Below are 13,166 nucleotides of genomic sequence, written 5' to 3'. Positions count from 1 at the left end.
GGTCCTCCCGGCCCGCGGACGGAGGGTAGTCGGTGTCCCTGTCCTTCGTGTGGGGCGGGGCGGGAAGGGGCAGCCCGGGGCTGGGCTGCGGCGGGGATGGCCTGCACCCACCGGGCCGTGCGGGATGTGGGAAGTCGGGTTGAGGGCGTGACATCATCCCGAAGAGCGGGCAACGGCTTTGAGCTGCTGGGCTGCGTGGGATCGCGTCACTTCCGGTGTCGGGCAGTGCTGGAGCCGCGCCGCTTGAGTACGTGAGGTGCGGCCGCGCTGCCGCCGCCTGGCTGCGCGCTCCCGCCGGGACGCCGTGGGGCTGGCGCTGCTGCAGGGTGCCCGGGGCCGATCTAACGCGTTTTTCGCGGCAGCTGCCGGGGGAGACGGAGGAAATCGGGGGAACGCGGCCTGCGCCGGCCTCGTCGGGTCAGGGGAAGCCGGGGTGGGGTGTCCCCAGAGATCTGCCCCGGGTCGGGTCTCGCAGGTGTTTGAGCCCTATCCCCCTCCTCAAACCACAGTGACGGCTTCCTCACTTTGTGCCCCTAGCTTCATAGACTCATACAAGTGTTTAGGTTGGAAAAGACCTTTGAGATCATCAAGTCCAAGCGCTACCCCAGAACTGCCAAGTGTCCACCACTAAACCGTGTCCCCAAGTGCCGCATCTACAGGTGTTTGAAATGTCACCAGGGATGGTGACTTCACCACTTCCCTGGGAAGACTTGTTCCACTGCTTCACCCTTTTGGTGAAGACGTTTTTGCCAATACCCCATCCAAACCTCCCCCAGCCCAACTATAACACATCTTTATTTCTCAGTAGTATTTATTCTTCCAAACCCCGGGCCCCGAGCGGTGCTACAGGAACACCACAGCTGGCATCCCGTAAGATGTCAGGTACAGATGAGCATCACACAGCCTGTGAGAAAGGCACCTTGGCGTTTGAGGCTGGTGCTCCAACACAGACACGTTGGAACTGCTACTCTTTGCTATCATGAATCCCGATGTCAGGCTCTGTATTCATGTTTTTGTACATCTCTTACCTTAGAAAGTTATTCCTGGGGTATAACAGCAGCTGTGAGAATCTCCCCCGCCCCCAAAGATTGCCAGTGCCCCACTAGTTTCATTTTAGAACATCAGCTTTTTTGTCATTTCTACGTCTCAGAAACTCAGAATCAAAAAAACCCCAACAAAACGTAGATGCCTTCATAAATGCTAATGGCATTTTCCTTTCAGTCTCCAGAATAGAGTTTGATTTTGCTTTTAGAATAATATTGCCCTCTTGTGGTCTAACAACAGTAACTCTGAGAACTATTGCCTAAGGTCTGCATGCTCATCCTTCAAACATGCCGATTTATTTTATGTGCAGATACAATTTAGTGAAACAAAAGTCTTCTCTCAGATTACTTGCTCCCACTGTTCACCGTTACAGGCTTAGCCATCTAACCTGATTCACCCCTTCATGCTGTGATGGGATCGGCTCATCAGAATGATTCACCCATGTTACTTTGATATGGAGGCAGGATTTTCACACTGGTGTCTGAGAACACTCAACACAAGACACCTTTGTTGCTTCTGAGGTCTCGAGGCCAGCTGCACGATTGCAGGTCAGTGCAAAACCCACAGCTGATCTCTGTGTGATGGGAGGTTTTAGAGAAGCACAGAATTCTTGCACACTGTGACTTGCATGATCAAAGCCTGGATTATCTGATGTAGGCCCTGAAGGTGACTCACTGATACCATCATAAGACAATTTACTTCAAAACACCTACAATACTTAGCTAAGTTTTAGAGTTGTATAACACCGTGGGTTGTTGATTTGATATTTTGTCACTCCCTTTTTATTCTTTCTTCTGCCTTTGTTCCTAATGGTTGGAACTTCATTTGTCAGTTTATACCAAGCTGGAATTTATGTGGCGGGATAATTGGATCTCCTAGCAAAATGTCATATTAAGTAGGCATTATGGATAATGCCCCTAGTTAATGGAAAAAATGCTTAATTGTTGCTTGAATAATATTGATCAAATGCAGTCATTCTACCTGTGCATTTCCATATTAGACACCACCGTAACCTGCACAATACAGACAGACCTGTGCTTGCTCAGATGGGTGCTTGTGAATTTTAGAGAGATGTTTCTGGAAACAACAGTGCTCAGGTGAATATATTTCTGTTGAACTCCGCTGGGGGTGATGATTCTCTGTGGGTAACAGTTATGACTTAATGCTTGTGTGGAGAGGGGCTATCCTACAACTTGGCTTCTCTTTATGGGCTCTGGAAACTAAGCGTGATGCTCAGGACCATTGAACTCTGACCCTGCTGTTACCACATGGAATCGCAGAAGTGTGGGGAGAAGAGTCCCCTGGAGCTACCTGCTCCAAGCTCTGCTCAGTGCAGGATGGTCACCAGCGCAAGATCAGCTTGGCCACGGCTTTGTCTAGCCAAACCCTGAAAACCACCTAGCGTGGAGACCACAGCTTCTCTGAGTGGCCTGATCCAGTACTGTGCAACCCTCCCTGTAAAGAACTCTTCAATCATGTCCAATGTGAATGTCCTGACTTGCAAATTCTGGCCGTTGCTCCTTACTTATACTTTCTGCCACTACTAAGAAGGGTTCGTAGCTGCTGTCTTTATAACCACCCTTCAAGTCGTAGCTGCTATTGGGTTGCTCCATAGCTGGTTGCACCGCTTGGTTCCCAAACTGCCCTGATGCACAGGGGGATCCTGCTCCAGCAGTAAAACTTCATACTTCTCCTTGCTGAGTGACACAAAGTTTCTGTTGGCCCTGAGTTCAGGTTTATCACAGTTCCTTTGGAAGGTGGCTCCAGCAGCACCTCTCCGAAATCAAGCACTTTGTGCTACCTTCCGTAATGAAGCCGTAGGGTGACGTGAACCCCAGCAGAGTCCTTGTTGATTACCAGCTGTCAACTGGGCCCTGAGCCACTGATTCTACCCTCTGAGCCCGGTTTTGCAGCTGTTTTTCAACGAATCCAACAGTGTGTATGCCCAGCCCACGCTTCTTCAGTGTGCTCATGAAAATGGTGTCAAAAACCTCACTAGAGTAAAGGTAGATTACATCTGCTGCTCTCTGCTTTTCCCATAGCCTCTTGTCTCAGCCTAGAGGGCAGCTGTAATTGTCATTCTGTGACTGATTAATATTCCTGGCTCTTCCTCCTCTTATGTTATTTCCAACTGAAGAGCTCATAATTTTTTGCTATTAATCCCAGAGAGCATGACCTTGTATTTTGCAGTACTGAATTTCGACCCCTTTCTATTATTCCAGTCTTCAAGGCTGGCATCTTTTCATCTTCTCTAGAATACTCTGATCCTTCCCTGTACTTTAAATGGCTCTCAACTTTGATTGCAAGTTCACTCAGAATAGGGAGTTTGAGAAATTACAGCATGAAAGGAAGTAGACTTGCTATGGACTTGGCTTCAGGGTAGTGCTGGTCTGCATTGAGCTACAGAATGATTTTTTTAGTGAAAAATATTTCCTCCCTGCAATCCCCAGTGCATGGGAAAATCATTTCCAAAAGGTATATAGGGAGTGAAGGGAGTATGACCTAGAAAAACCAGTAAGATGCATATGTCAAATCCAGTTAATTTTTTTTACTAATATACTGATCTATATCTATAAAATGCTGAACAGAACACTTATCATCCCTGTGTTTGGCCTTAGGCTACATTCCCCGTCAAAGGCAAAGAGATGTTGTTGACACTTTCCTGGTGAGTAAATCAGTCATGAGAGCAACATATTTCTTTTCCAAGAAACATATAGAAGGCCATGTATTGGAAATTAGGACTCCTGGGTTTTCCAGAGCTCAGCATGTTCTTGAAACAAAGGTATTCAGACGCTATCCTACTTTCTCCCTTGCCTGCCTGCAAGGGCAGCTCTCTGGTCTCACAATTTTGCTACTGTCCACCCTCATCTTCTTTCCCAGTTATGGATGCAGGAGCACCACAGGGAGTGGGAGCAAAAGGACCTTTCACCCTGTCACTGCACACCCACTTGTGTGCTGGACACTTCATAGCTGACCATCCTGGCTGCAGACGTTTTCTCTTTCACACAATGAATGAGGCAGTGCAGTAATTTTATGCAAATCCATGTGAAGATTAAAAAATTAATCAAATTCTGAAATTTTCATTTAAAGAGATTAGTCTCAAAAAATCCCCCTCTAATCCTCCCAGAATAGTCACTTGGAACAAACCTTCACTGCTTTGCTTTCCTCTTGGGTTCAGTGCATCTCCTGGAAAATTTTCTTGTAATGCTTTTGGGACCATCTGGAGCAGCAAGTTTTGAGTTTGAGCAGGGCTCACCAGGCAAATTAAAGTTGATATATCAAATGATAGAAAAGATGTGTCAGTAAGTGGGAACAGGGGAATTTAAAGCAGTACAATCTCCGCTCTGTTGTACTTCATAGGTAAATTCCCGTGGCGAGGCATGAAAAATGGAAGCTGTGAGCCTTGGTGAGCCTAACAGTAAATTACTTACTGAGAGGCCAGAAGAAAGTTGTGCAACAAGAAAAATGAGTAGCAAGAGACACTGCTAAAACTTGCTGTGTCTGGTAGTTTACTACTGTAACAAAGATGTGATCTGTCTTTAGAGCTTGAGCTCAAAATTATCCTGGAACACTTGGGATTTGATCCAGCAACATCACAAATACTTTCTGAGCCCTTCAGGGATTTTGAAGTCGACCCTGTACACAGTGGGCCAGCCACCAACCACTGCCACACTGGGGGAACTCCAGAGAAGTCCTGATGACATTAAAAAGAAGCTAATTTAGGCCCCTGAAGATCTTAGTTCAATTAGACATCCTGGAGCATTAATGTACAGCATCCTCTGATCTTGCAGCACCTGAAACGCTTGGGATGTGTGATTGCATTGGCCTGCAGCAAGCGCAATTGCTCCAGCTTCAAGAAAACCACAAGCCCCTGATGCAAACCCTTGAAAAAACCTCTAACCACAGCACCTGGAATAGCTCAGCTCTGCCCAGCGATGGCAGGCTGGCTCCTAGAAGGCAATATTTTTCTGACTTTCAAATACATGCCATGGAGCAAGGTGCTGGTTCATTTTTCTCACCACATGGGCATGGCCAGCTCATTTGTTCACCATCTTTTTTCCCCAGTGTGACTCCAAGTTTATGGCTCAGACTACACCCCCCTATGTCCATGCTTTTGGTCTCATGCCACCATCCAATTTACCTGGCAGCTTACCACATTTCTGCCCCCAGTGCTGATTGTTTCTGTCTCCTTCCGAATTTGGCTCCTTGCCTGCAGAATTGCTTTAATTAAAAAGTTAATGAAAGGTAATGCAAACGAGCACTTTGCCTGTATTTTATCAGAGTCCAGCTCCTCTCCCTCCCTCTTTCCCAGAGAAAGTGAAAATGAGGAGCTGGGGGTTTGCTGCTTTTTGTGGTGAGAGTTAACAGTGCAGGCTTAGGAGGAGCTCTATGAAGAGAGAATTTCTAATGGTAATGCATGCAAGCAAGTATGTAGATGGAGAACATTATTCATCAAAGAAAGCTGAAAAAGTTTTCATTTAAATGGGATTTATCTAAACCCCTTATAGTATTCCTACTGTCTTTGGAACAGGCAATTCTCAGCATCATTTTTCTCCCAACTTTTCGGAAGACTGCCTATACCCAAAGTCCAAATTATTCTGAGCAGGGACAAAGGGAAGGTGTAAACCTGAGCACCACTGGTGCCTATAGTATGCCACCTTATATCCGTATAGAAGAGGGCTCATTCATCCCTATGTGATTTCCCTGAGAAACCGAGGAACAAAGATTAGTGCGTGAAGCAACATGAGCTACATCATCAGCCGCTTCTCCCAACCCAGATTCTTCCCATCCAGCAGTGGGAAGAGGAAAATGCAGGGATGTGAGGATGTAATTTCTCCATGTGCAATACAGAGCAGCTAACCGACAATAACATAAATTCTAGACTCACTATCCTGGAGGTAGCTCAAGATCTGCTATTTGGATTGTCTTTCTTTCCAAGGCTGCCTATGCTTTGGTGTGGGGTGATGTTCAATTCTCTTGATTTTTGTTTTAAAAGCCCTAGAGAAATGAGTAGGAGTTTTAATTTTTGTTAATCTACAGTGGATTTCATAGCACTGATTTATAGCTGGTTCCTGATGATGTTTAGTACCCAGTGCCTGAGACTGTATAAATGAATTACATAAAAATGGATTTGTGGCATCATTAACAGCACCTCCATTCCAAGGGGAGCCTCCAGTGAGCCTGTGTGTCTAATCAGAGCTGACAAGGAGCAGAGTTAACCACTGAGACCTCCAAGGCTAATGGGCCTGTGCCAGATTCAGCTCCCTGTTGTGTTGGTGTGAAGTTGGGTAACTTCTGGTAACTGCAAGGGGGTTTTACATCAGATTTACTCTATGTTTACACCTGTGCACTGAGATCAGCATCAGGCAGCATGCCGTAAAATCCTTAGGAGCAATAGAAAGATGCATGCTGACTTCAACAGACTCTGGATCAGGCCTTGCTGGTTAAAATATAATCTGAGTTCAGAGTGCAGAAAAGAAATTACATGCCTGCTATTGTAGTGAAACGCTTTCCAGAGCAAGCATTAGCAGTATGCACATGAGTGCCAGCTGAATTAAGCTGGCATTTCTTTTTCTCAGCTCCAGTAGGAGAGGATTGCTTTTAAACAACTCACGCCTGCTGTGTCGTGTCTGGAGTCGGAGCTGAGCAGAGCCGTCGGCAGGGCACGTGTGACAGGAGCCGCAGTTACAGGTCTGGTTGTGCTCAATTCCCCTGCTCTTCAGGGTCAGCCACGCACAGAAACATCAAGGCAGAGACAGAGCCTGTTAAAAGCTTTGGGGATTATTTTTTTTAAACTCCCCTGGCTCCATTTAAGCCTTTTTCTCCAACCACTTCTGCAAACATTGTCTCGCAGCTCAGACGAGGCAGCCTGGGGTGCGATGCACCTCTGTTTTGTAACACCTTCCTGATTGCACTGTGCTGCCATGTGAATCAGAGACCTGCTGGGAATGGAGATGCTAATCTCAGTTCCTGAGAGGTGCACAGCTGAAGTCACTGGTGTTAGCACACTCTGGCCCTCACTGTAAGAGGGCTGAGGATCTGTGCTTTGACCTGCTGGTAGCATCAGCTGCCATGAAGTTTAAGGATCTAGTCACAGAAGTGGTCAGGAACTCTGCCTTTTATTCTTTGTGACTGAAAAGCCAGTTCTTTCTTTCCAGTATCTAAAGGGAGTATAGTCCGGTAGTTTATATGCTTTGGGGTTTTACCTTTAAAATCTCCTAAGCATTGAATCATTTACAATTAGACTTGATCTTAAGGGTCTTTTACAACTTAAATGATTCTTGGATTTTTTTTTTTCTCTGGCAAACCTGTGCTTCTCCATATGGTTTTACCTGCAAGTCCTTTGTCTTTTAGATTTCGGAGTGTGTCCAGGTTTCACTGTCTGAGAAGGTGCTTGCATAGAGGTTTTCACAGAGCCTTTGGGTCCTTGCAGCAAAATAAGGCAGATTTAGATCCAGAGGAGCTGTTGGGAAGCTTGCCTGGCTTAATGATTAACACCTTGCAGTGCTATGAGAGTATTAGGACAAAGAGACCTCTGGACTCATGAGCTCTCCCAGAAGAAGCCAGCCACTGGCCTTGCACTGAAACACATCCATTTACTAGAGGGAAGATTAACTCTCTCAGGTAATTTGAATGGGTCTGTGATCGCGTGTGTTGCTAGGCTGCTTCAGCCTCCTGGCACCCTGTCTTAATTGCCAGCACCATAATTACCATGAGCAGAAGAGATGCAGATCACAAGGATCTTTGATCCTGAGAAAGCAGCACTGAACTTGCTGCCAGTTAACAGAAAGAAGGAGAAATGCTGGGAGGGAATAGATGAATGTGTGCTGGCAGGGGCTGCCTTTCCTCTGTCAAGACAAGTGCCTGCCCTCAAGCAGTTGAAATCTTTCTGTCCACATGCAGATCTGTTGCATATAATGCTAATACTCAGTGGAAACTAGCTCAAATGGGCTTTTGCATACACGGCTGGCAACTTTGCATGATCTGAGGTCTTACTTGGGCTTTAAATGTGGTTTTAATGGATAATAAAGGACTAAAAAGTAAAGGCAAGTGAAGCCTTGTGTTAATTTGGTGGACAGTTGGGAAACCTCATTACTTGTTTCTCTGCGGCCACCAGCAGTAAGGGATCAGGCAGCCAGCAAGCCTGTTGTTTCTCTGAAGTCCACGCCTGATGCTGCAGGGACACATGGGGCAATGTGCAGCCAGAGAATGACATCAGCATTTGGCTGGCACGAGCAGGGGAGTTAACATAGTGAAAAGCTGTTCCACCCAGACCCCCTGCTCTCTCCAGGACAGAGAACATCTTCCACAGTTTGGAAAGGCCTCAAACACTGAACAAATAGAAATGATGGCTTGCCAGTGGCAAGTGTACAGTGATGGAGAAGCTGGCTGGCAGGACTCACCTTCCCTGTGGGAGGTGATGGGATTGCAGGGAACCACAAGCTGACAAGTAGTTTGAATGTGACACTGCCTTTGCCTCCCACCTGACTGGAGAGAGGTTTGAAAGTGCTGTTGATACAGCACCTTAACCTAGAGGAAACAGGAGCTAGAGCTCCATGGTTGATGTTTTGCCCTCCCTGCTCTCTCTGTGTCAGCCCTGGCTCTTCTACTAGCAAAACTGTTCACATTCTCTTGCAGGTTGGAGGGTGTCAGTGGCCCCAGCTCTTAAGGCCTTGCCAGCATTGGCAGAACGTGTCCAAGCTTCCTCACTGAGCAGATTGACTCAGCCTGGCCACCTGTGCAGCATGTCCCTCCGTGAGCACGCACTGACCCTTTTCTGCAGTGCAGTGGGCACTGTCCGGCCGGCTCCAATGCTGAAGAGGGCTCTGAAGCTCCAGAAAGATGGGTGCCCTCAGCTGCTGGTGAAGGACAGGGCCTTCCCAGTGAAGAGGAACCTGTACCTGGTAGGTTTTGGCAAAGCTGTGCTTGGGATGGCTGCGGCAGCAGAAGAGATCCTGGGAGACCACCTCATTCGGGGGATCATCAATGTGCCACGGGGCATCCAGGAGAGCCTGCAGCGAGCAGGAATGCAGTAAGGGGGACCATGCCTGGACATTTCCTGGGGGGAGGCTGGCAGATTTATCCTCTGTGCGATGTTGCTGTCACCCATTCAGTCCTTTCCAACTACCCTTGCTCTGGTGCTCACCCCATCCACCACACCACATTGGTCTTCAACCATCATCACGTCCCTGTGTCACCAATGACACGGCCCATCTTTTGTGCTGGATGCACTGCCTCAGCAAAGGCCACCTCCCTCTCTTGGTCACTCATTGTGCACCTCTGGCACAGCAGGCCCATTTTTCTACTGAGCGACCGCCCGGCTGCCTGTGAAGGTGCACATGTCAGTGATGTGATTGTCTCTCTTACCTCACCAGGGAGATGCTGCTGAAGCCACACAGCAAAATCCAGGTCATTGAAGGTGCCAAGAACAACCTCCCAGACACAGAGGCTCTGAAGGGAGCACTTGCCATCCAGGAACTGGCAGAGGGTCTGACTGCAGATGACCTTCTGCTTGTGCTCATCTCAGGTAGCATGAGGATCCTGGGGAATGGGCTCTGCTGGGGGCCCTCTAGCTGCCTGCCCACGTGCGAGCACTGTGCTGTGCCAGCCCTTTCAGCACTGACACTTGCACCTCTGTCATTTCAGCTCTCCCTTCTCCTGTGTAGCCTTTCTCTAGGGATGCAGCACGGGAGGGCATGGAGCTACCTGCTGCTGCAGTGGACATGCTGCCTCCCAGCACTGGCTGCACAGGCTGGGTACTGAGGTCATGCCACCACTGTGCGATGATACCTCTGGGCACAGCCTGCCAGCTGCTCTCACCCCTTGGCAAGAAGATGCTTTCCTACTGCCCCCTTCTTATATCTGGGTATACAGACTTGGAGAAGCTAGCACTTGGTGTACTTGCATGCTCCAAACTTGTACAGGGGTGCAAGTCTGTAAACTGAGATTTGGGACTGACCCTTCCTAGTGCTTTACTGCTTCCTGGCAAGTAGAAACAAGGCCCCCCACGTTCCAACACAATGAGCTACACACCTTGCAGGGTCAGCCCTTAACACACTCAGGCCCTGGCTGCTGGGTCCAGGGCTGTGTAAGAAAGGCAGATACTGTGTATCAGAGGGATGCAGTGACATTACCCCAGCCTGAGCTCAGCTGGGTGAGCAAGTGTCACAGGTCAAAAGCATGCAGGGGCTTGGAGCAGCTCTGAGAAACACCTTGGTCTCTGCTCAGTGACTGTTTCTCTGTGGATGCTGGAGTCTGATCTGGTGCAGAGAGAGTAGTGGCATTAGGCAAACACCCAAGCGACTGGAATCTAGCTGCACTTGCTGGGCTTCCTCCTGTTCTTTGGCTACAGGAATCTCCAAGAGACTCCTCAGCGCTTCAGGGAGCCTGTACAGGATCCCCCCGTGGCTGCGACTCCCTATGCATGTGTACTCCCACACAGCAGCCGGTCCCCAACTGCTCCTGCCTCTCAGCTAGATCCCTGGCTATTGACTGAAACATAGGCATTTGCATTTGTTTTTCTTGCTCATCATGTTTTATTGATGCTGGTTTGTCTCAAACCTCTGAGCAGGCTTTGCCTTTTGACAGTAGCTTTCAGCTGTACTTCTGTGCATGTTCATTCTCTGCTCAGATCTTGCTCCTTTCTACTCCATATTTTCCATCCATTCCACTTTTCCTTTGGAACCTACCTTCTTCCTGCATTTCCAATGCCCGCTTGTATCAGATGATTCACTATGTGTGATGTAGTGGGGATAGTAATTGGTAGCCCTTCTTTGTTGTCCCCACACCACTGCAGGCGTGCAGTGAGGTTTACACTGCCCAGATGAAATGTATCTGAGTGCAGGACAACTGATTAAAACCCATCAGTGAAGACTGAATTATCCAGAGATGTTAGCATAATCCCCAGTGACCTTTGCCTTCTCTCTATGCACTCATGAGGGAAGAGGAAATGTCCAAGTGTTGAACAGCTTTGCTTTCATTCTGTCGTGTTCCTGCTATCCTGATGTCCTTGCCATCTCTTCTGCATCCTAGGGGGTGGATCAGCCCTACTGCCTGCTCCCATCCCTCCCATCCTCCTCAAAGAGAAAGAGAAACTCACAAAGATGCTGGCTTCCCGAGGAGCTGCCATACAGGAGCTGAACATTGTCCGGAAGACTCTCTCCTTGCTGAAGGGTGGAGGGCTGGCCCGGCTCTCATATCCTGCACAGGTAATGGAGAAGAAGCCCCTGCTTTCCCAGAGATCACCCATCGGCCCCTGAAATAGGGGTTTAATCAACTGACCTAAGCACTTGGAGGTTTTTCTCCTCCCTGAGTGAACAGCCTTTACACACTGTTTGGGTACTGTGGATCAGATATCACCAAGGATCCAAACTCTCAGGGAGACAGAGATGAAAGAGGCAAATGTCAGACTTGGAGTGTGTTGGCTGTCCCATCACACCACTCTCAGCAGACTCCAGCCCTCATGCAGCAGGCACTTCCAGTGTGCTGGTGCTCCACCACAGAGTCCAACATGGCACTCCCCAGGGGCTGTTCTCAGCACATGCCATTGCTGAACCCACACTAGGCTGTAAGTGCGCTGAGAAGTGCAGCGTCACAGGTTACATCTTCCAGCGTGATGGTCCAGCATCAAAGGATGTTGTAGAGTTGTGGATTCAAGGGCAAAGTGACACTCAGAGGACCATAAACCAAAAATGATCCAACATCTACCCATTGCCATCTACTTTGACATGAGGGTGGCACAAGTGTAACTCAGAGCAGCTTATGCCAGGGCTCTTGCATGCTCTGCCTCCCACAATAATCTGTGGGCATTTCTTTTGTAGGTGGTGAGCCTCATCCTTTCTGATGTGATTGGTGACCCCCTGGACATCATAGCAAGCGGCCCCACTGCTGCCAGCTCCCACACTGTCCAAGACTGCCTTCAGATACTCACCAAATACAACCTGCTGCACGATCTGCCCAAGTCAGTGGAAACGGTCCTGTCCAGCTCTCCCACCAAGCCCACTGCTCCAGAAGATTTCTCCCATGTTTGCAACATCATCATTGGGTCAAACAGGCTGGCTCTAGATGAGGCCAAACGCCAAGCTGAGGGCCTGGGCTACACCACGCTGGTTCTGAGCGCAGCAATCTGTGGGGACGTTGGCCGCGTTGCCACGCTGTACTGCCGCCTCATCTGGCTGCTCTGCCTGGGCTTTGCCGGCCTTGGAGAAGGGCCCCAGAGTGATGAGGTGAGGCGGGATCTTCTGCAGCTTGTGGCAGAGCTACAGATCCCAGATTTGAACCTTGCTGAATTTCTACAGGCCCTGCGAGGATTAGGGTCTAAAACACCAGTGTGCATCCTGGCTGGTGGAGAAACCACAGTCCAGCTCCAAGGAACTGGGAAGGGAGGGAGGAACCAGGAGCTGGTCCTGCGTGTGGGGCTGGGGCTGCACAGGGCACAGGCCATGGAAGCCAGCAGCTCCCCAGGGAGGTGTGAGATCATCTTCCTCAGCGGTGGAACGGACGGGCAGGATGGGCCGACGGAGGCAGCAGGAGCTTTCTGCAGCCCAGAGCTGGTGACTGAGGCATTGCAGGAGGGCCTTGATGTGGAAGCTTTCCTTAGCAGCAACAACTCCTATGCCTTCTTCAGCCAGTTCCAAGGTGGACATCACCTCCTGGTGACAGGCTTGACAGGCACCAATGTCATGGACATCCAGGCCATTTTAATTAGAGCCACGGAATGATCCTGAGAGGTCCCTCTGCAGATATCCAGATGCATTTAATTAGGATCAGGGGTAAAGGAAGGCATCAACACTGCAGACAAATGTCAACTACTTAAATTAGGGCTTGCTTTTGAGGGTGCTACTGTCTTTGACAGAAATAGTCCACTAATTAGACACAGGAGTGGACATCCACAGCAAAAGCAAGCACTTGTAATTAGGATCAGAGGGAGATAAGAGGTCACATTACAGACGTAGAAGCCAGATTTAACACTACTGCTGAGAGCCACCACACTTGTGACTGCTTCAACTGTAGTTAGATGATGTGAGGAAATGAAGGCCATGGTAGGGCTGCCAGGGAGAGCCCTCAGCGTGGCTGTTGCACGTCAAGAGCAGCTCAGCAGTGGGCTTATGCAATTTCACAGA

At 48.9% G+C, this 13,166-nt stretch overlaps 1 protein-coding gene across 1 annotated transcript; it reads left to right on the top strand.

Annotated features, from left to right (window-relative positions):
- Window positions 1-8,789: 8,789 nt before the first annotated feature.
- GLYCTK (glycerate kinase) lies at window positions 8,790-12,764 on the top strand (the record flags this gene model as incomplete). The annotated part of the gene is made up of 4 exons (XM_080625547.1): window positions 8,790-9,076; window positions 9,420-9,571; window positions 11,077-11,252; window positions 11,865-12,764. 4 exons carry the CDS (start codon window positions 8,790-8,792, stop codon window positions 12,762-12,764), a joined length of 1,515 nt encoding a protein of 504 aa, XP_080481673.1.
- Between the last annotated feature and the right edge of the window lie 402 nt (window positions 12,765-13,166).

The sequence above is a fragment of the Psittacula echo genome, assembly GCF_963264785.1.
Source record: "Psittacula echo genome assembly, chromosome: 9".
NCBI lineage: Eukaryota > Metazoa > Chordata > Aves > Psittaciformes > Psittacidae > Psittacula > Psittacula echo.
Note: the sequence above shows the minus strand (reverse complement) of the source record. Positions and strands in the feature narration are given on the sequence as shown.